The sequence below is a fragment of the Sprattus sprattus genome (genome assembly GCF_963457725.1).
Source record: "Sprattus sprattus genome assembly, chromosome: 21".
NCBI classification, from domain to species: domain Eukaryota; kingdom Metazoa; phylum Chordata; class Actinopteri; order Clupeiformes; family Clupeidae; genus Sprattus; species Sprattus sprattus.
In genome coordinates this window covers 7,496,548-7,517,138 of record NC_137919.1, presented here as the reverse complement: position 1 = coordinate 7,517,138, position 20,591 = coordinate 7,496,548, and the positions used below count along the sequence as shown (strand labels likewise).

The 20,591-nt window shown below is 45.5% G+C and overlaps 1 protein-coding gene across 1 annotated transcript in view; it reads left to right on the top strand.

Annotated features, from left to right (window-relative positions):
* LOC308382453 (mitogen-activated protein kinase kinase kinase 11) overlaps positions 1–10,777 on the top strand; it is a 51,464-nt gene extending 40,687 nt beyond the window's left edge. The window contains exons 6-10 of the mRNA XM_080860181.1: positions 910–1,026; positions 3,599–3,761; positions 4,391–4,497; positions 5,112–5,786; positions 9,707–10,777. Coding sequence (XP_080716307.1) covers positions 910–1,026; positions 3,599–3,761; positions 4,391–4,497; positions 5,112–5,786; positions 9,707–10,404 — 1,760 coding nt within the window. The 3' untranslated portion in view covers positions 10,405–10,777. The remainder of the gene's footprint in view (positions 1–909; positions 1,027–3,598; positions 3,762–4,390; positions 4,498–5,111; positions 5,787–9,706) is intronic.
* The last annotated feature ends 9,814 nt before the right edge of the window (positions 10,778–20,591 follow it).

The following is a 20,591-nucleotide window of genomic DNA, read 5'->3' as shown; positions in this document are numbered from 1 at the left end:
CTCTCTCTCTCTCTCTATCTCGCTCTCTTTCTCTCTCTCACACACACAAATTCAAATTCAATTCAAAAGAAGCTTTATTGGCATGACCATAGCGTTGTAAAGTATTGCCAAAGCATTTGGTTTGGATATATAAAAATGATGACATATACAATACATATATAAGTGATTACATAAACAATACATAAATATATATACACAGGGTACATCAGAAGGGGGAAGGGATAAGTGGGAACAATAATACATATTAATTGTAATCAGGGGATTAACACAACAACAGACATGAACATACATGAATTTAATACATTTATGGGCTGTCCCTCAGTTTATGACAGGAAGTTACATATTGTGCAGCGAGGACAAGGCACTGCTCATTCTCTCCAGTGAGGTATGTAAGCCTCTCCTCACTGCTCGCCAGCAGGAACTCAGGGAGGACCTCACCAATCAGGACACACTCTCTCGCTCTCTCTTTCTCATTGACTTTCTCTTTGTCTCTTTCCTCTCTCTGTCCCTCTCTCCTTCCCATCTCTAAAAGAAATATTTTAAAACACAGTAAAATGAAACACAATTTAACTACTTCCTCCCTGGCTGATGTGGTCATGTATTTAAAGGCATGTTGTAATAATTGAGTAAGGATGATGGATTTTCTAAGTTAAACATGAAAGGTTATTTAGTGTACAGCTTGTTTGGCCATTCACATCTTCAATCTAGTGAGGGCCTGAAGGGCCACAACATTGCATAGGTTCAACCAAACCTGCGTAGGTTCACCCAAACCTGATTCTATCACATCTCCATAAGACTCGTCGAGATCAATCTCTGTCGGCTCCCGTTTGAAAATAATACATACAATTTGGATGTCTGGTCTTTTTTTCTTAACTGTATTTTTGAAGTTCTCCCTCGTGTGTTTGCCAGACTTCATCCATAAGATCACAGTGCAGGCGTCCCCAGGGCTGGAGAAGAGGAGGAACTCTCCGGATTTGGGAACGGGAACGTCGCCCACCTTTGGCCCGCGCTTCCGAGCCATCCAGCGTGAGTGTGTCCATCAACCACTTACACACACACACACACAAAATATGCACAAAAGACACATATACCTGCTAGTTGTCAAGTCACACAAGCAGAGGATCTTGCATATTACACATACACATACACACACACATACAAACACCTGTAGCAGCAGCAGTTACTCATAAAGGAAAAACCCATACTGCCATCCTAATGTTCACACATTAATCCCACAAAGAGATTAATCCTCCACCCACACACACACACACACACACACACACACAGTATAAGGCAATGAACACACACTCAGGCATGCAGGTTCACATCGCACATACACACACCCCTCAGAAAACAGAACACTGAAGCATGCACAGCACACAACCCCCCCCCCCCCCCCCCCCCCCCCCCCACACACACATACTGACTGATATTGTTTGTTTATAACTGGTTGTGTCCCTCTTACCTAACCTCTGTGACGGCCAGAGGTTGCTACACACTCCTTTGCAAAAGAAGTCTGTCACTCCCACTGTCACAATCATCATTTTAAAAACTCACAACATCATAGATTTACTTCCTCTTTTCCCACCCCCCCCCCCTCTCTCTCTCTCTCACTCCTCACTCTGTCTCTCTAGCTCTCTCTCTCTCTCTCTCTCTCTCACTCTGTCTCTCTAGCTCCCTCTCTCTCTCTCACTCTGTCTCTCTAGCTCTCTCTCTCTCTCTCACTCTGTCTCTCTAGCTCTCTCTCTCTCTCACTCTGTCTCTCTTGCTCTCTCTCTCTCTCTCACTCTGTCTCTCTAGCTCTCTCTCTCTCTCTCTCTCACTCTGTCTCTCTAGCTCTCTCTCTCTCTCACTCTGTCTCTCTCTCTCTCTCACTCTGTCATGTTCTATTTAAATCCAGTCTCCTCTTGAGTTACTAGCAGATGGTCTTAGTGCAGTCTGTGCAGGTCTAACATGCGATGCAGTTCTGTCCATGTCTCTGTCCATGTCTCTGTCCATGTCTCTGTACCTGTCTCTGTTCATGTCTCTGTAGATGTCTCTGCCCATGTCTCTGTACCTCTCTCTGTAGATGTCTCTGCCCATGTCTCTGTACCTCTCTCTGTAGATGTCTCTGCCCATGTCTCTGTACCTCTCTCTGTACCTGTCTCTGTAGATGTCTCTGCCCATGTCTCTGTAGATGTATCTGTCCATGTCTCTGTCCATGTCTCTGTCCATGTCTCTGTAGATGTCTCTGTCCATGTCTCTGTACCTCTCTCTGTTCATGTCTCTGTCCATGTCTCTGTACATGTCTCTGTCCATGTCTCTGTCCATGTCTCTGTAGATGTCTCTGCCCATGTCTCTGTACCTGTCTCTGTAGATGTCTCTGCCCATGTCTCTGTACCTGTCTCTGTAGATGTCTCTGCCCATGTCTCTGCCCATGTCTCTGCCCATGTCTCTGCCCATGTCTCTGTACCTGTCTCTGTAGATGTCTCTGTCCATGTCTCTGCCCATGTCTCTGTACCTCTCTCTGTACACGTCTCTGTCCATGTCTCTGTACCTGTCTCTGTAGATGTCTCTGCCCATGTCTCTGTACCTCTCTCTGTACACGTCTCTTTCCATGTCTCTGTACCTGTCTCTGTAGATGTCTCTGTCCATGTCTCTGTACATGTCTCTGGACGTGTCTCTGTCCATGTCTCTGTACACGTCTCTGTACAGCTCTGTTCATGTCTCTGTTCATGTCTCTGGACGTGTGAGTGACAGTTATGTAGCGTAGCATTACCTCTGCTGGGGAGTTTTCCCACACATTGGCTCATAGACTTGCTCACCTCAAACCGGACTGGTAGGAATTTTCCACTCAGTTAACAGTGGGCTGGTGCGCAACGCAATTTATTACTGAGGTCGACCTTCAAACTGGACACATCTGCAGGTCATATGCAGGGTTATCTCCTCTGCTTGGATATCCTTTGTTGCCTGTAACACCCCCCCCACCCCTCCCACACACACACACACACACACACACACACACACACACACACACACACACACACATCACACCAGAGAGATATCGGTAAAACAGAGAGCACTTTTCTTTAGTTCTCATGATGTGCATGTAGGTTGTGTGATTCAATGTAATTTTCTTTCCGGTGTATTTTGTTTGTGTGTGTGGGTGCGTGTGTTTTTGTGTGTGATGATGACTCATCCATTGCAAAGTGCTTTCTTTCCTGTAAGAGTTCAGGCCACTTGAGATGGTTTGTTTTTTAAGTAAAAAGTGTCAGAATTTAGAAAAAAATGAAAAAACATAGAGGTAATAAAAACATTGTTTTCTCTTTCTCGCAATCTCGCCCCCTCTTTTGTCTTTCCATTCTCACCCTCTCTATCCTATCCCCCTCCCCCATCTGTCTCTCCCTCTCTTTCTTCTTCTCTCTCTCTCTCTCCCTCTCTCCCTCCCTGTCTCTCTCTCCCTCCCTGTCTCTCTCTCTCTCTCTCTCTCTCTCTCTCCCTCCCTCCCTCCCTCCCTGTCTCTCTCTCTCTCATCTCTCTCCCTCCCTCCGTGTCTCTCTCTCATTCATCCCTCCCTCTCTCTCCCTCCCTCCCTGTCTCTCTCATCCCTCTCTCCCAGTGAGCCCCAGTGATAACAGCCGTGCGTTTGGGCTTGGGTCCCCGTTCTCCATGGAGTCTCTCCCCCTGAAGGCGGCTAACGGGGAGCGCAGGCTGGCCCCCCACTGGGGCCCCCAAAGCCCCAAGAGCCCCAAAGTCCTCCGCCTGAGTCCCCAGGAGAGCAGGTACATCTGACATCTGACACGCGCTAAATATACAACACATTCACCCAGAGTGGCAACTAAGTATACAGTTCTTCAGCCCTGCTCTGCCTATAAGACAGTATGCGATAAGGATTGATATATATGAAGTGACTGCTGACTACTGGCTTTATTTCAACTATTTAATCCACACTAATACGTTTTAGTTTTAAAACACACCACTTTTGACGCCTGAATAATAGTGTGTTTTAGCACTGATGCCTGAATAATAATTATAAGGTTTTCTTTTGTGTTCAAGTGGTTACCAGATTTAACAGATTAAGTTGTCTTCAGGTTAATAATATGAAAAGTCAGTTTGAATGTATACCAATGAATGGCATCTCTTACGGCAACTTAAATGCAGATGATGGAAAATGTTATGTAAAAAGATGTGTGAGTGTGTGTGTGAGTGTGCTTGTGTGTGTGCAGTTGTCTGTGTGTTCATTAAGAGTCAATATATATCAGTAGAGATATTCAATTCACACAATTCCTGGTGCACCTGTATTTTCTACTGATCTCCATTAAACCTGTCTGGTGATGAAGCATGTACATGAACTGATCGGATGTTTTAGCGATCTGATGAAACACGTGCTGATCAGTGTGACCTGTTTCAGTCTCTGCATGAGGGCCAAGCTCCTGGACACGGACAGCAGTGAGAACGGAGACTCCAAGGCAGACTATGAGGAGTACAGACCATCATCCCACGAATGCACCCACAATGGTACCCTTCCCACCTTCTCCTCTCTTGATCACATGTCTGTCTCCTCTCCTCTCCTCTCCTCTCCTCTCCTCTCCTCTCCTCTCCTCTCCTCTCCTCTCCTCTCTTCTCCTTTCCTTTCCTCTCCTCTCCACACCTCTCCTTTCCTCTCCTCTCTACTCCACTCCCCTCTTTTCCTCTCCTCTCCCCTCTTCTCCTCTCATCTCGTCTTTCCCCCCATTATTTTTATTCTACATCAGTGTGTCCTTCCCTTGTCTTTATCATTAATGAATGTCATAATTTTTTACTGTTTTATCTATTTCTCCTCCTCCGTCTGTCTATCCCTCTCTCTCTCTCTCTCTCTCTCTCTCTCTCTCTCTCTCTCCCTCCCTCTGTATATCTCTCTCCCTCCCTCTCTCCCTCCCTCCCTCCCTCTGCATCTCTCTCTCCCTCCCTCTGTATCTCTCTCTCCCTCCCTCTCTGTATCTCTCTCTCACCCTCTCTCTCTCTCTCTCCCTCTCTCTCATCTCTCTCTCCCGCTTTCTCTCTCTCTCCCTCCCTCTGTATCTCTCTCTCCCTCCCTCTCTGTATCTCTCTCTCTCCCTCTTTCTCTCTCTCTCTCTCTCTCTTTCGGTCAGGCTCTGGGTCCTCCTCTGTCTCTGTGAGGGAGCCTGTCTGGACCACCCTGCCCGAGGAGGACACTGAGAGTGAGGAGGGCGGCTCCCCCTGCAGCTCCCCTCGGCCCGACCGGGGGAGCCACCAACACCACAACCATCCCCAGCACCACCACCACCACCACCACCACCCAAAAGCCACCCACCGTGCCCTGCTCAGTAGCACCGCCCTGCTGGCCGCCGTGGCCTGGGGCCGGGCTCTGGAGCCGGAGCCCATGGACACCCCTCCCAAAGTGCCCCCCAGGACTAACCCTACCCCTCTTCCACCTGTTCCTGCCGCAGCCTCCCTCGTTCCCCCTTCGCCCTGCCAGGCCCACCCCTGTCCGGAAGTGAAAGTCGAGTCGGACCCGGCTGTGGTAGATGACCTAATCACCTTCAGCACAGACTCGCTCCCCAGGGGGGTCCTGTTCGACTTCCCCCCGCCGCCTGCCCCGTCACGCTCCCCCGTGGAGAGCAGGCCGCTGCCCCTTACGCCCCCGCCGCCCAACCCCCACCAGCACCGTCACCGCACCCCCCAGCACAGCCCCAAAGGGTGGACTGCCCCCTCCAGCAATGGCGAGCCGGCCAGCGACCCGGGCTCCAGCCAGGGAGGGGAGAGGAGGAGGCGGTGCAGCCAAGGCCTGCACGCCTCTCAGCTGGGTGAGTTATGCACTTCAGTTCATTTTCAATTATGTTTAAAGAAGCATTCCGGATCAATTGCTATTCACTAACGATATGCTAGCGGCTAAACCTAACGAAATCTCTTGAAATGTGCTGAATTTGACATTATGACAAACTAGTTACTCAACAACTGTCCTAACACAGTCAAGCATCAAGCAAGTGCAACGCAAGACATAGCAAGACGGCGAATAAGCTACTTACTAGTTCGGCAGACAGTAGAAAGCCGGGCGGCGTCAGGCAAGCTTACATTTAGCAGTTATATGCCTATGGACCCTGGTATGGCAATGGTACGGAGGCGATTCTCCATATCAAAAGTCATTGTAGCGCCCCAATTTTTTTCAAGCTGTTATTTAAGGTAAAACTGCTTATTCTAACCCTAATCCTGAAGTATAATTGTTGCATACTGTTACTTTAAATTATATTCGTTTCTGTTCGTTTTTTATTCTATGTAGCGCCATCAATGACTGACATGGTCTCAAAGCGCTTTATAGAGCCCATAGCTTGAAGTATGGAATCAGATCAATGCCATAAATATTTTGTATCTGTAATATAGATTTTGTATCTGTAATATAGATTTTGTATCTGTGAAACCATCTACACTTTCAAAACCTATCTACAGATACGGATTTCAAATACGAAATGTATCTACACTTTCAAAAACTATCTTCACTTTCAAAATCTATTTACAGATACGGATTTCAAATACGAAATGTATCTACACTTTCAAAAACTATCTACACTTTCAAAAACTATCTTCACTTTCAAAATCTATCTGCAGATACGGATTTCAGTTACGAATTACGGATACGGATCGTATACGGATTTCAAATACGAATTACGGATTTCAGTTACGAATTACAGATTCTTTTTGGCAGTGTTTTTACGTCCTTTCTAAAGAGCCAATCAGCGCTTTTGGCAGATTTTCTAAAGCGCCAATCAACACATTGTATCCTGTACTGACTAGCCAATCAGCGCTAGCTTGCTGGCAACTGCTGGCCTGGGAGAGTTGAGTGAAACAGTGTATGCACTGCAGCAATCAAGGATCAGAGACCGATAAATGGCACAAGTAAGAAGTCCTATATTTGGAGTTGTTAATAAGGTCATTGTAAAACGCACAATCACAGTCAGTGGTTTTCACTCCACTCTTCGTTCCACCTGTTTCTCAGATCCTTTTCGTTGTATGGAAGATATTATGATCTGCTTTGGTAGCTAACGAAAGCTAACGTTAGCTAGCGTTAGGATTTTCGTGACCGATCGCCTATTCACATTTAATTAAGTTAACCATGAACAGTATTCATATGACCCATTATCACGATGAGAACATTAAGCAGACAGACTGCTATTGTCTTGTTCTCCAGACACATGCAAAGTGGTGGTGGGAGTATAACGTTAAGTGCATATGCATCCTCAACAACTGGAAAATGACCAGCCTGATTTCAAAACCACCTTGCAATGTCATTTTCGTTTCTTTTCATGGCACTTTGGGGTAGCCTATTTGTAACCATTTTCTGAAGTCCTTGAAAACGCTTTATTGTGTATTTTTTGTGGAAGCGAGTTTTATAGCGTCTCAGTGGAAGAGATATACGAGGCAGCAAGCTGGAGTTCTCGCCACACTTTCATTAGATTCTATTTGTTAGATGTGGCTGAGACCAATTTCTTAGTTACAATGCGTTCTGCAGCCAAGCGATCTCTGAATCGCCAGAGCCTAAGAACAACTAAATAGTACAGGTGTTCATCAGCTCTAACGTGGCAGAAGGCAGTGGACAGAGCCCTAAACGTTGACAGTTTAGTGTGGTATTAGAAAGTACTCTACAGGCTGGCGATCTCCGAATCCCCAGAGCCGGAGGAGAGTTACGAGATTTATGTGTTCGTCAGCTTCTACATGGAAGAATGCAGTGAACAAAGATCTAAACGGTGACAGTTTAGTGGTGTATTAAAAATAACTCTGTAGGCTGACGATCTCCGAATCGCCAGAGCCTGCGGAGAGTTACAAGTTTTGTGCCGAGGAAAACTACACGTTGCTTGCATGAAGAGCTCATGTCAAGCACACTAAAAGTATTCCACCAAGCACCGCATTCCCACATGAGTGTCAAAACAACTGCCCCTTTGGGCCAGACACAAGGCATGCTTGTGTAACTTCCCCCACGGCGTTCGTACACCCAATTGTATTCAAACCATGCGGGGGAAACCCCAGATCTCTCCCTAGGCAGAGCGGTGGCAGATCTAGGTTTAGAACTATTGAATAATGAGCAGGCTAGGTCCCGACAAATTCAACTATTAACTAATCTGTAGTTTCAGATTTAGTGTGTGAGGCCGTCTGTAGCTCTTGTGTAAGTTAGATGTAGTATGTGAGGCTGTCTAGCGCTAGATTTAGATGTAGTGTGTGAGGCTGTCTGTAGCTCGAGTTTTAGATGAAGTGTGTGAGTAAGTTTGTCTCTGTAGCTCTAGGTTTAGATGTGGTGTGTGAGGCTGTCTGTAGCTCGAGTTTTAGATGTAGTGTGTAAGTGTGTAGTGTTGGTTTTTGTCTTGGGGTTAGAGACTGTGTTCCATTTTGAGCCTCTGGCCTTCTCCCTGGCCCAGCCTCTGGCCTTCTCCCTGGTCCAGCCTCTGGCCTTCTCCCTGGCCCAGCCTCTGGCCTTCTCCCTGGTCCAGCCTCTGGCCTTCTCCCTGGTCCAGCCTCTGGCCTTCTCCCTGGCCCAGCCTCTGGCCTTCTCCCTGGCCCAGCCTCTGGCCTTCTCCCTGGCCCAGCCTCTGGCCTTCTCCCTGGCCCAGCCTCTGGCCTTCTCCCTGGCCCAGCCTCTGGCCTTCTCCCTGGTCCAGCCTCTGGCCTTCTCCCTGGCCCAGCCTCTGGCCTTCTCCCTGGTCCAGCCTCTGGCCTTCTCCCTGGTCCAGCCTCTGGCCTTCTCCCTGGTCCAGCCTCTGGCCTTCTCCCTGGTCCAGCCTCTGGCCTTCTCCCTGGCCCAGCCTCTGGGCACATCTGTCATGCCAGAGACGGCCCATAAAAGTGTTTCATTTAGACAGACGCCAACTGCCAGGGTAGCATTTTTGTCCCGTTTATATGTATGGATATTATTATTATATATTATTATCTTTCTTTCTTTCTTTTTTTCTGTCTTCTTTTATTTTTCTCATTCTTTCCTTTCTTTCACTGCTTGTGTGCCTGATGCTCACTCCTACTCTGTCATTCATGCTCTCTCGCTTTTAACCATCCCTTGATGCCCACCCAGCACTCTCCGTTTCTTTCTTTCCTTCATTCCCTCGTTCCTCTGTTTCGTCCCTTCATTCTCTCGTTCCTGTTTCCTCCCTTCATTCTCTCGTTCCTCTGTTTCGTCCCTTCATTCTCTCGTTCCTGTTTCGTCCCTTCATTCTCTCGTTCCTGTTTCGTCCCTTCATTCTCTCGTTCCTGTTTCGTCCCTTCATTCTCTCGTTCCTGTTTCCTCCCTTCATTCTCTCGTTCCTCTGTTTCGTCCCTTCATTCTCTCGTTCCTCTGTTTCGTCCCTTCATTCTCTCGTTCCTGTTTCGTCCCTTCATTCTCTCGTTCCTCTGTTTCGTCCCTTCATTCTCTCGTTCCTGTTTCATCCCTTCATTCTCTCGTTCCTCTGTTTCGTCCCTTCATTCTCTCGTTCCTCTGTTTCCTCCCTTCATTCTCTCGTTCCTCTGTTTCGTCCCTTCATTCTCTCGTTCCTCGGTTTCATTCCTTCATCCTCTCGTTCCCAAGCCCTATTATGCTCAATTTATTGACTGATTCTTTCAGTGCATTTCATTAGTATTAAACATTTATGATGTTTTGTACAGGTTGAGATTTATATTAGATTACCTTAGTGTTAAACGAAAGAAAATCCAAAGTAAAGTCTCTCTCTCTTTTTCTCTCTCTCTCTCTCTCTCTCTCTCTCTCCAGCGTTGGACCTGCCCATGTGCCAGGACAGCCATCAGGCCCCCTTCACCATCTACCCCCCCAACCCCCACCTGCTGAGTCCCAAGTCCCCCCGAATGGAGGTGCAGATCATCTCACGCCCGCGACCCTCGCCCATGCGGCCCCGCATCGACCCCTGGAGCTTCATCTCGGCCGGCGCCACACGGGCCGGAGCAGCCGGCGGCGGTAAGCCAGGCACCCCGTCGGACGCCCGCTCTCCCGGGGCCTCGTCGCTGGGCTACCAGCTGTCCCCCACCAACCCTTTCATCACGAACTGCGGGCACCCCTTCCCCTCGCCCGAATACGATCCGTTCACCCTCAAGGCCCAGCCAGTGACCACGGTCACCATCGACTCCCCCTCGCCCTCCCACGAATCCCCCTCGCCCTTTGACCCGTTCTCGGCTCCACCGTTCCGCAGTGGCACCACCACCTCGCGCTCCGCGCCTTGCTCGGCTAACGGGAGCCCGACTCTGTCCTCGTTCCGTGTGGCCCCGCTGAACCCGGCCGACTCGCCCTTCGTGGACCTGGGCTGGGCGGCGACAGCGGCGGCCACCGTGGCTGCGACGTCGATGACGCGCGGGCGGCCACTTGAGGTCGCCAAAGAGCGGCTGCTATCACCGCGGAGGGCTCTAGGGCTCAGTCCCTTCAGGTCCCCGACACAACTCAGAGAAGATCGCTTCTGAACACACGCATACACACACACACATAGACACACACACACACACACACACACACACACACACACCCATGGCCAACATACACACATACATACCCCTATGGCTAACAAACACACAAAATGCCCCTCTTCCCATCCACCACAGTCTCACAGGGAGATCCGATTTTTCTTCTGTATTTCTATTGGAGGGTTAAGTCATAAAATAGTTAAGAGTGCTTCCTCTGAGGTAACCTGGTGAGATAGCCATTGCCTTTTTCAGGGCACAGTGGGTTTAGAGTCTTTCTCAAGACAGGAACAAGACAAATAAAATACACACAGCTCCAGTAGGGGCCTGCTCTGGACAGCTAGTGAGGAACAGGGAGAGGGCCATAACCAGGAAGTTTATGTACCTCATCCATGTTGCCATGGAGATGGGGGGGGCGGGGGGGGGGGGGAGGGGGGGGGTTAACGCTATCATACACCCTGCATTATAATTTTTTTCCAAAAATAGAAAAAAAACATAAAGCCACAGATGCCATAGACTTCCACATTCTGTATGTCGACCTATCCAAACAAGTCTTCTTGAAACTTATCTCGTAAGAGCGACTTGCATTGATCTACCGAATCGCAGTCCTGTATTTATGCGTGTTCTGTCCGAGTGACTTTTTTGTGAAAGAGTGGTGTTAAGCTTCTCAAGTGTCTCCCAGTATGCAATTCTCATTCGCTCTCTAAGGCTTGGCTAAAATGAGGAAAAAATGGGTGGTTCACAGACATGCACACACACACACACACACACACGAAAACACATATACGTACACACACAAACTCACGCGCACACACACATACACACACAAACTCCTGTCACTCCAAGCTTTGTCGGCCTTGTCAAACGTTATGGAGCCAGGGTTAAGTGAGTGATGCTACTGTTGCTGCGTGGGGGATGTGGGGGGAGGTCACACCTATACAAAGGCCATTTTTATTTTGTTTTTATTTGTTCGGTTTTATTTTTTGGTAAACGGGGGATAAGATCCACAAAGTCTAGCCTGTTCTTCTAAAAAGGCAGATTCCTGGCATTCCGAAGAACATTCCAGAACACAAATGAGCTTTTGACCCATGATGAAGAAACGCTAAATAATAGAGCGAGAGACAGAGAGGACACAGACACACACACACACACACACACACACACTCTACACATTCCACACTCTTGTGCCAAAGAATGTGACCGCTCAGGCCTTTTCTTTTTTGTTGTTGGCCGCCCTTCCCTGAGAGTCCTGCCATCATTGTCATGTCTGACCATGCAACCCTGCTCTGATCCTGCGCTTTCTGTGGGGACGCCGTGCTCATAGCAACCCTGGCTGCCTCTCTCTTCTCTCGTCCTCACTTTCCCTCTCTATCCCCTCCTCTCCCCTGCTCTTTTCCTCTCTTTCCTTCTCTATCCCCTCCTCTCTTTCCTTCTTTATCCCCTCCTCTCCTCCTCACTTTCCCTCTCTATCCCCTCCCCTCCTCCTTCCTTTCCCTCTCTTTCCCCTCCTCTCTTCCCTTCTCTATCCCCCCCCCCTCTCTTCCCCCCTTGATCCCCTCCTCTCCTCCTCTCTTTCCTTCTCTATCCCCTCCTCTCCTCCTCTCTTTCCCTCTCTATCCCCTCCTCTCCTCTCCTTCCCTCTTTATCCCCTCCTCTTTTCCTCTATTTCCCTCTCTATCCCCTCCTCTCCTCTCCTTCCCTCTTTATCCCCTCCTCTTTTCCTCTATTTCCCTCTCTATCCCCTCCTCTCCTCTCCTTCCCTCTTTATCCCCTCCTCTCCTCTCCTTCCCTCTTTATCCCCTCCTCTTTTCCTCTATTTCCCTCTCTATCCCCTCCTCTCCTCTCCTTCCTCGACCATGCAGCCCTGCTCTGATCCTGGGCCTCGTTGTGGGCACACTGTGCTCATAGGTGGGGCTGGGTTGCTATGGGGACGCCGTGCTCATAGGTGGAGTTGGGTTGCTATGGGGACGCCGTGCTCATAGGTGGGGCTGGGTTGCTATGGGGACGCTGTGCTCATAGGTGGGGCCGAGGTTATGTGGAAAAACCAGGGTTCTTCATGTGGAAAAACCAGGGTTGTCAAACTGGTGTGGACTTCCCCTGCCTTGGGATTTTGTTTTCCGTACACAACGCAAAGGAGGAGTAGGAGTTGTTTCTGTTCAGATTAAACACAGACAGACAGGGAATCAAATCAGAAATGATTTTTACTACAGACTACAGACTCTATGGAGAGATCCGGGCTATGTCCATCAACTCCAAATGAGTGTCCACTTTCATTCAAGTACACACTACAAAAAGCTAGTACGTACTTTGAAAGAATGCTACGAGTTGACACCCTCTTGTTTAAATGTAAAAGCCAGAGAGGTCTCTGATTGGTTCAGAAAATGACCACCTTCCAATGACCCCCTTCCACCCCATAGCTAGCAATAGCCAATGAGTAGGCAAAGTCTGTATTACCTTTGATTGATCTCCTTTACTGGCAGCAGGCCAACTGTGTGTTCTCTGTTGCTAGAGTTACGGTTGGTTCTTCTTTAGATCATAATTTGGATAGATGAATCCGTATGAGTGAACACCTGTCTTGGGGGACATGGTATCATGTTTTTTTTAAATCCCTCAATCTCGTGTAATATTTCACTATGAAACAGCTTCATGGGCTAAAGAACATTAACAAGGTATAAGCAACCCTTTACAACACACTGCAGCGATCAAGAGGCAATGCAAGTTTATTTATATAGCAAATTTCATACAAAGGCAATTCCATGTAATACATAAATAAAAGCAAAAGGAACATCCCAAAGACAAAACAACAACACAGAGTGCTTAAGAGTAAACAATAGTAAGATCAATAAAAGACCTTGACCTCAGTCACCTACTGGTGACCTGTATTCTGGGTCTAACCCATTCAGTAATTGATAGGTTAAAGGCACCCAGTGCAACTTTATGTAAACATTCAATGAAAAATAAACATTCAATTTCTAGTCTTTTTTACACGTAGTAAGTTTCAATAACTCCATACCATTACATATCGACATTCAAGGAGCAAAGATGAGACGTCGTTGTGTGGTGAGAACTGATAGAAAATCGTAAACAACAACAATCGCCGGTGGGGAGAAGCCATTTTTCCATTGACTGGAAGCCTGCTTTATTTATTGTAGGTTACAAAAAATAAAGAAAATGGCGGCGATTGTTGTTGTTATCGATTTTCTATCGGTTCTCACCACACAACGACGTCTCATCTTTGCTGCTTGAATGTCGGTAAGTAATGGTATGGAGTTATTGAAACTTACTACGTGTAAAAAAGACTAGAAATTGAATGTTTACTTTTAAGCCTCGAAAGTTGCACTGGGTGCCTTTAATAGAAGCACTTCATTTCTACTTCTATTGGGCTCTAGTTACTGTTGAGAGAACCAGATATGTCTGTGTATCATCTGCATAACTCTGGAAATCAATGTGGTTGTTCTGTAGAATTCGACCCAAAGGGAGCATATATAAATTGAACTGAGCAAATAAGCTTCACTCTTTCAGTTGATAATATGTGTATCATTTGTGGGGTTTTTTTCCCCCTCAGTCAAGCGTTTGTGGATATGACTGAGGTGTGTGAGCTTATGTGAGCAGACGGCAGAGTTCAAAATCAGCCAATCACTGTGTCCATCTGTGTTAAAACATCAAGGCACTCAAAATCTGAAAGATTTTGCGAAGAGGCTCTACACTCTCAATTAAATAATGGTTTAAATTCTGCATTTTAGAAAACGTGCACATTCAAAATGGCTCCTGCTCAGAATCTCTGACGGTGATGTTAAGTAAAGTCATAACTTCCATAACCTCATAGTGGCGGGAGAGAGATAACTAGGGCAGGTGGGGATAGTCTAGAACAATAGCGGCCTTCACTGAAAAAAAAAAATGGGTTGGGTCACTTTTATGGGGTGTGTATTTTAAAGGATATTAACCACTAAAGCACGTCAAGCTGCCAATTCTTTTCTCTTTCCTGAAGTTGAGCAACTTCCTCTCTCTTTGAAACGGTTGGACTTTTCCCCCCCATTCAAGGTCACTGCTGATTTTGGACTTGGGTTCTGATATATTCCATTTGTTAGTGTCTTTGTGAAGTCCGTTTAGGAAACTGAAGTGGTCAGCAGAGAAAACACCATCGGTGTCGGGATGTTGATCCCCATAAGCATAATATCAACTCAGCTATCTTTGAGCTGTTGTTCCCTAGCTTAGCTTATCCTCACTTGCATTAGCACAAGAACAGGACAGTCTCAAGTCATTTTTAATCATCAATGGGCAAGTGAAATCGGCCCGAAAGCCAATCAGAGCTCTCGGGAGCCATCACCTGGAGCCAGTCAGGTGGCGCCGTCGTCTTCTGTGCTGGAATGACCCCGCCGTTCATTCACGACTTGAGGCTATCAGTTAAGGTCATCATGTCGTCTGTCTACTGCCTCCAAAAACCCATAAAGTCATACACTCCAAATTAAATCACTGGGGAACACGAGATTCTGTTGCCGAGACGACGGGTTCTCACAACACATCGACGAGAGCAACAGAACCAGGTTACTGTAAACAAATGCTGACTGCCACTCAAGTATAGAGAAGTCACTGTGATTCACAAGGCCTACGACCACACACACACACACACTCTCCCTTTCTGTGTCAAAACCACCACTGTAGCTACAAGTCTCTGGCTCGAAAGTAGTGCGATTAACTGTGGATTGAAACAAATGCATGGCAGGTAACCTCGGCCGAACTTCCCGGTTCCCTGAAAGCCCACTTCAGATGTAGCCATAGCCCTGTGCCAAAGACAGGTTGCCAACTACCTCGCCTCTCAATCTCTTACATAGGAACGAGCCATGATCAATATATATGATCAATATGATCAATAGCCTTAGTGAGTTACTGAGAAAAGTTCTGACAGGAAAAGAAAAAAATGTGGTATCAAAATTTTTGCTGTTTTGTTTAAATTAGGACTTTCATGTTAGACTGGTTCTGTCTTGTAAGTATGAGTGGAACAAGGCAAGGAGTGGTTCTGTGGGTGTTTCTACTCATGGTGCAGTAGATGTGGGCTATAATAAGCTGGAACTAACGTCAAGACAACCATTTTAGCGACGGTCAATCTGCCTGGTGCAATCATACAGGAGGGGTGCCTGCATTTCTCCTTCGGTCCAGAGTACTGTAGGTGGGCATTGAAACAGATACAAGACTTATGTAGCTGAGATATTTTATTTTTAATTAGAGATTTAGAGCTATTGATATTTATTCAAGGCCTGCATACACTGGAGGAAACAACTCACAGGCCTCAGACAAAGTCCACGCCAGGATGCTTTTTTTCTCCTCTTTTTTTTTTCTTCATTTCTTATCTTGTCATTTTCCTGTTTGTCCCTTTTTTTCATCTTTGTGTTGTGTCTTATTTTCACTGGAGTAGAACCAAGGTATGGGTGCAGCAATGGACAAATGCAGGTTTTTTTTTGTAAACATTTTCAACAACATATGCAGGGTGGATTGAACCACACTTGCACTATCAGCCGTGTCTGACTACATGAGATGCTTTCTTTAACAAACAAAAAAAAAGACTGAATGACCTTTAAAGGTACCCATACAAGAGTTTTGCGCAATACAAGAATCTTAAGAAATCTTAACTCTGCAAGGTGTGGTGGCAGAGATTCTTTTTACTTTTTACACTTTTGCTTTTTATTAGTGCATTTTCTGCTGATTTAGATTTCTCACATTTTAGTTTTTCAACCATAGGCTTTATAAGAAATATAAGAAATACAAATGTATATTATATTTCATGCACATCTCAAAGCCAGCGTCAGGTCTAAGACATTGTTTTTGAAGACAGGTCTTGTGCCTCCGGCCTTGAGGTGTTCTATTCATGAGTTTTTGTTTTGTTTATTTTGTTCGTTGTTTGTTCATTTGTGAAATCTTCTACTGGGCTGGGCCTAATCTCTTTGACTCTGTAAGTGATTTGAGTGTGCGAGAATGAGTGTGTATTTTGTGTTTTATTGTTTGTGTTCAACTATTTTAACGGGGTTTTAACCTGTGGAACATTAAGAAAATGTAAAAAAAGAACAGAAGTGAAACAAGACCAAATAAAATTTTAACACAACCTTAAAGAAGACTGTGGGAATGTTTTTATTTGTGCAATCGCAGCCTCCTTCTAGCTGGTGGTTTCTTTGATATGTATTTGTATAGGTGACTGCTGGCAATGTTTCAGTAATTATTTTAATCTATCATATGCCTGGTGGTATAATCCACCTTGTGTTAATACGCAAGGCCCATGCGGGAGCCCATCTTTGACTTGGAAGTCTTGCTTTGGCCTGCAAAAGTAATACCTTCTTTTAGCCACTAGATGGCCTAGTAAGGGGGAGGGAGTTAGGATTGAGTGAAGTTATGCTTCTGCTCTCTCGGGTTCCTCCAGCTGGGAATTTAGAAAACAACATCAATATCACTGAAGTCTGTACTCTTGTTTCTGTTTTGAACCAGTGATGAATGAGTACAAAAGTGGTCAAAAATAGATAAATTCACACCTGACACATCACTTTGGATTTAATAAGGTGACTTCTTACTACATCTCTAAATGTCAGTACAAATTCATGAATGTAAAAGTAAACAACTAATTGAATATATAGATGGATCAATATGAATATATAAACAAGAGCAATCCGAGATTTCTGACCTCCAACAAGGGTTGACGTTGATAGTAAAGCAAGATCTAAAACGTTCATCTGAACAATAGCCCAAAGTCTACATTCATTGTAAATTTCATTAAAATCCGGTAATTGGTTTTCGAGAAATGTCACTTTAGGTGTGAAAACAAAGATCCGGATCATCCTGAAATTTGAATGGGGATGTCCCAGGACCAAGATCCACCTCTTGTGAAAATTTCAGAAAGATCCACCCAGTAGTTTCTGAGAAATCTTGTCCACAAACAGAGGGACAAATAAAGAAATGAACGGACCCGATCGCATAACCTCCTTGCTGGAGGTAATAAAGTCTGGGCCAATGTGGCCAATTTGCATGGTGCTCGGTGGTCTCCTGCCCTACCAGTGGGGGCAGTGTTGAGTAGATCATATCTCCTTCAGCGTTCCTTGTTTGATGTTTTGTCTACTCCACTCTCACACACACGGACGGTTAGGGTGACGCAGTCTGAAGAGGTGCAAGAGAGTTAAAGGTAAGCTCCTGATTAAAGGTTAGCTCCTGATTAAAGGTTGCAGAGAGGTTTAGAAAGGGGAGAACAACAAAGATTTGAAACAAAGTGAGTCAGGTACAACTAATGCTAGAATATGCTGAGAACGGGCTATTATTAACAACCTAAAATCTTATTGAAATGTCAAATGAGTGATTAGTTAGAATTATTAAAAGTGCAATTATATATAAAACTACCCTACAAATAAATATTAAAATAAAATGTTGTGTTTATATATCTTATGCTTAATAAAACATAAAAATATAAATGGTTTTGAACATGAAAGAAAGATATGTTACATAGGGCCTCATTTATAAAACAAACTTACGCACAGAACTGATCTTAGACTTTGCGTGCGATCAAATCCACGTCTAAGTACAGATTTATAAAAAACGTCTTAGACGTAGAAAAGGATGTATCTCTACGTCTGGTTTCAGTTCGTGTAAGTACACTTAATTACAGACACAACAGGGTGAGACAATTAGAACATTGGCCTTCCCTGTGTTCTAATTGTCTCACCCTGTTATGTCTGTAATTAAGTGTTGTCTGTTGATTTATTCCATTTTATTTAGTTTATTCTATTTTATTTAGTTTATTCCTGTATCGGCCTTTTCCAAATTTCCAAAGTTCCAAACTAAAAGGCCGTGGGTGGCGTGGGTTCAGCTTTAAGATTTACGCACAAACACAGGTTTTCCAAAAAAGGTTGTTCAGGTTTATTCCAACGAAAAAGTTCACTGTTTTTCTTCACTTCCAAGGTTTCCAACAAAGTTCCAACAAAGATATCCAAAGCTTGCATGTGTTAAATGGTAAAATCTTTATATCGCACCAAACCATACAACGCCACCCGACATTGAATCTAACACTAATTTAGAGTGGTGGGCGTGACCTAAATACCTGCACCTGCGCTTAGGTAGGCGTATCCAAAATCGCAAGTCTGAGTGCGCTTAACAAAAAACAGAAATGGCCATGACATTCCGGCCCCTAATTCTTGAACAACAAGCAATTACAAATCTATATACAATATACAAGTGAATGGCCATTACAAGTACAGTGATAAATGTAAGTTTACATATAACTCAATGCTATTTACATATCTACCTACAGTATTTACAATTCAGGTTTCAAACGTTTTTTTTTTGTTTTTGTTTTTTCTCTTTTTTTTTGTGGTTGTTTTTTGTGCAGTGGTATTAAAGTTCATACTCAAGTGCAAAAAATGGTTTTCAGTCCGTAAACAAAAAAAATCTTCTTCTTCTTCTTGAAAGGTAAAAAGTCTACGAGTGTATGCTATGGTCTGTGTGAATGTGTTCTGTGTGCTTATGGACTGTGTGTAGGTTCAGCAGCCTATTGTGACACAGACTAAATCAGTGAGTGAGCATCAGTAAATGTGTAGAGTCAGAGGTTCAAAAACATGACTCTGTTGGAGGCGAACATTCATTGTTGCCCCTTACATTACCCCCACCAGGAGGCAGATCTTGGTGATGGGTTTTTCCAACTCGTTGGTTTGTGTCTTGACACGGACCCGTCGAACGCACCCCTTGGAGTCTGCCATGGTGTCGGTGATGCGCCCAATGGGCCACGCACCTCTGGGTGCAGACTCTTCCACCACAAGCACGATGTCACCAACTGTGAAGCTTCTGTGAACTTTGTTCCACTTCTGCCGCCCTTGCAGTTGAGGGAGGTACTCGGTCGTCCACCTCTTCCAGAAGAGGTCAGCGATGTATTGCACTTGCCTCCAGCGTCTCCGAGCGTACAGGTCATCCTTCTTGAATAAACCTGGTGGCAAGATGGGTTTACCTTTCAGCTGGAGAAGGTGGTTTGGAGTCAAGGCCTCGATGTCATTGGGATCGCCAGAGGAGGTGGTGATTGGACGGTCGTTCAGTATGGCCTCCACTTCGCAGAAGACTGTCTGCAAGGCTTCATCGTCTAAGACTTGTTGATTAGTTACAGAACACAGCAATCTTTTCACAACCTGCACCAAGCGTTCCCATACGCCACCATAGTGGGCCCCATATGGGGGGTTAAATGTCCATTTAAAGGCACAATATGCAACAATTATGCTTCAGGATTAGGGTTAGGATAAGCAGTTTAAAATAACAGCTTAAAAAAAATTGGGGCGCTACAATGACTTTTAATATGGAGAATTGCGTCCGTGCCAATGGCATAGCAGGGTCGATAGGCATATAACTGCCTTCTGTAGTTTTGCCTGCCGATGCCCGCCGACCTGACTTTGATTACCTTCTGCCGATCTAGTAAGTAGCTTATTTGCCGTCTTGCTTAGTCTTGTGTTGCACATGATTGATGTTTGACTGTGTAAGGACAGTCGTTGAGTAATTAGTTTGTCATAATGTCAAAGTCAGCACATTTCAAGAGATTTCGTTAGTTTTCGCTGCTAGCATACCTTTAGCGAATAGCTATTAATCCTTAATGCACCTTTAACTCCATCCTGCATCAGATTTTTCTGAATTTTACTGTGATTCAGTTCTGTAATGGCTTGTTTCAACTCACGGTTTGCACTGACAAAGTTGGTCCCATTATCCGTCCGGAATTTCTTTGACTTGGCCTCTGCGGCAGATGAACCTCCTGATGGCGTTTATACAGGAATCTGTATTGAGAGAATGCGCCACCTCCAGGTGTACTGCGCGACAGGTTAGGCAAGTAAAAAGGGCTCCATATCTTTTAACTAGGCTTCTGCCTTTCTTTACTTCTATTGGCCCAAAATAATCTAGGCCCACATGTGTGAATGGTGGGGAATCAGCTGACACTCTGTCAATAGGAAGATCAGACATTTTCTGCTCACCTGGTCTTTGGCGCTGCTTTCGGCATATCACACACTCACTGATGATCTTTCTGGCTGCTGCATTTGCATGAGGAATCCAGTACTGTCGTCGTAGGGTTGAGAGCATATGATTTCTTCCCCTGTGACCAACTTTATTGTGTACATGTTGGAGAATGAGTTTTGAGACATGACTTTCTTTTGGTAGTATTGCAAGGTGTTTTGTTTCCACAGGTAAAG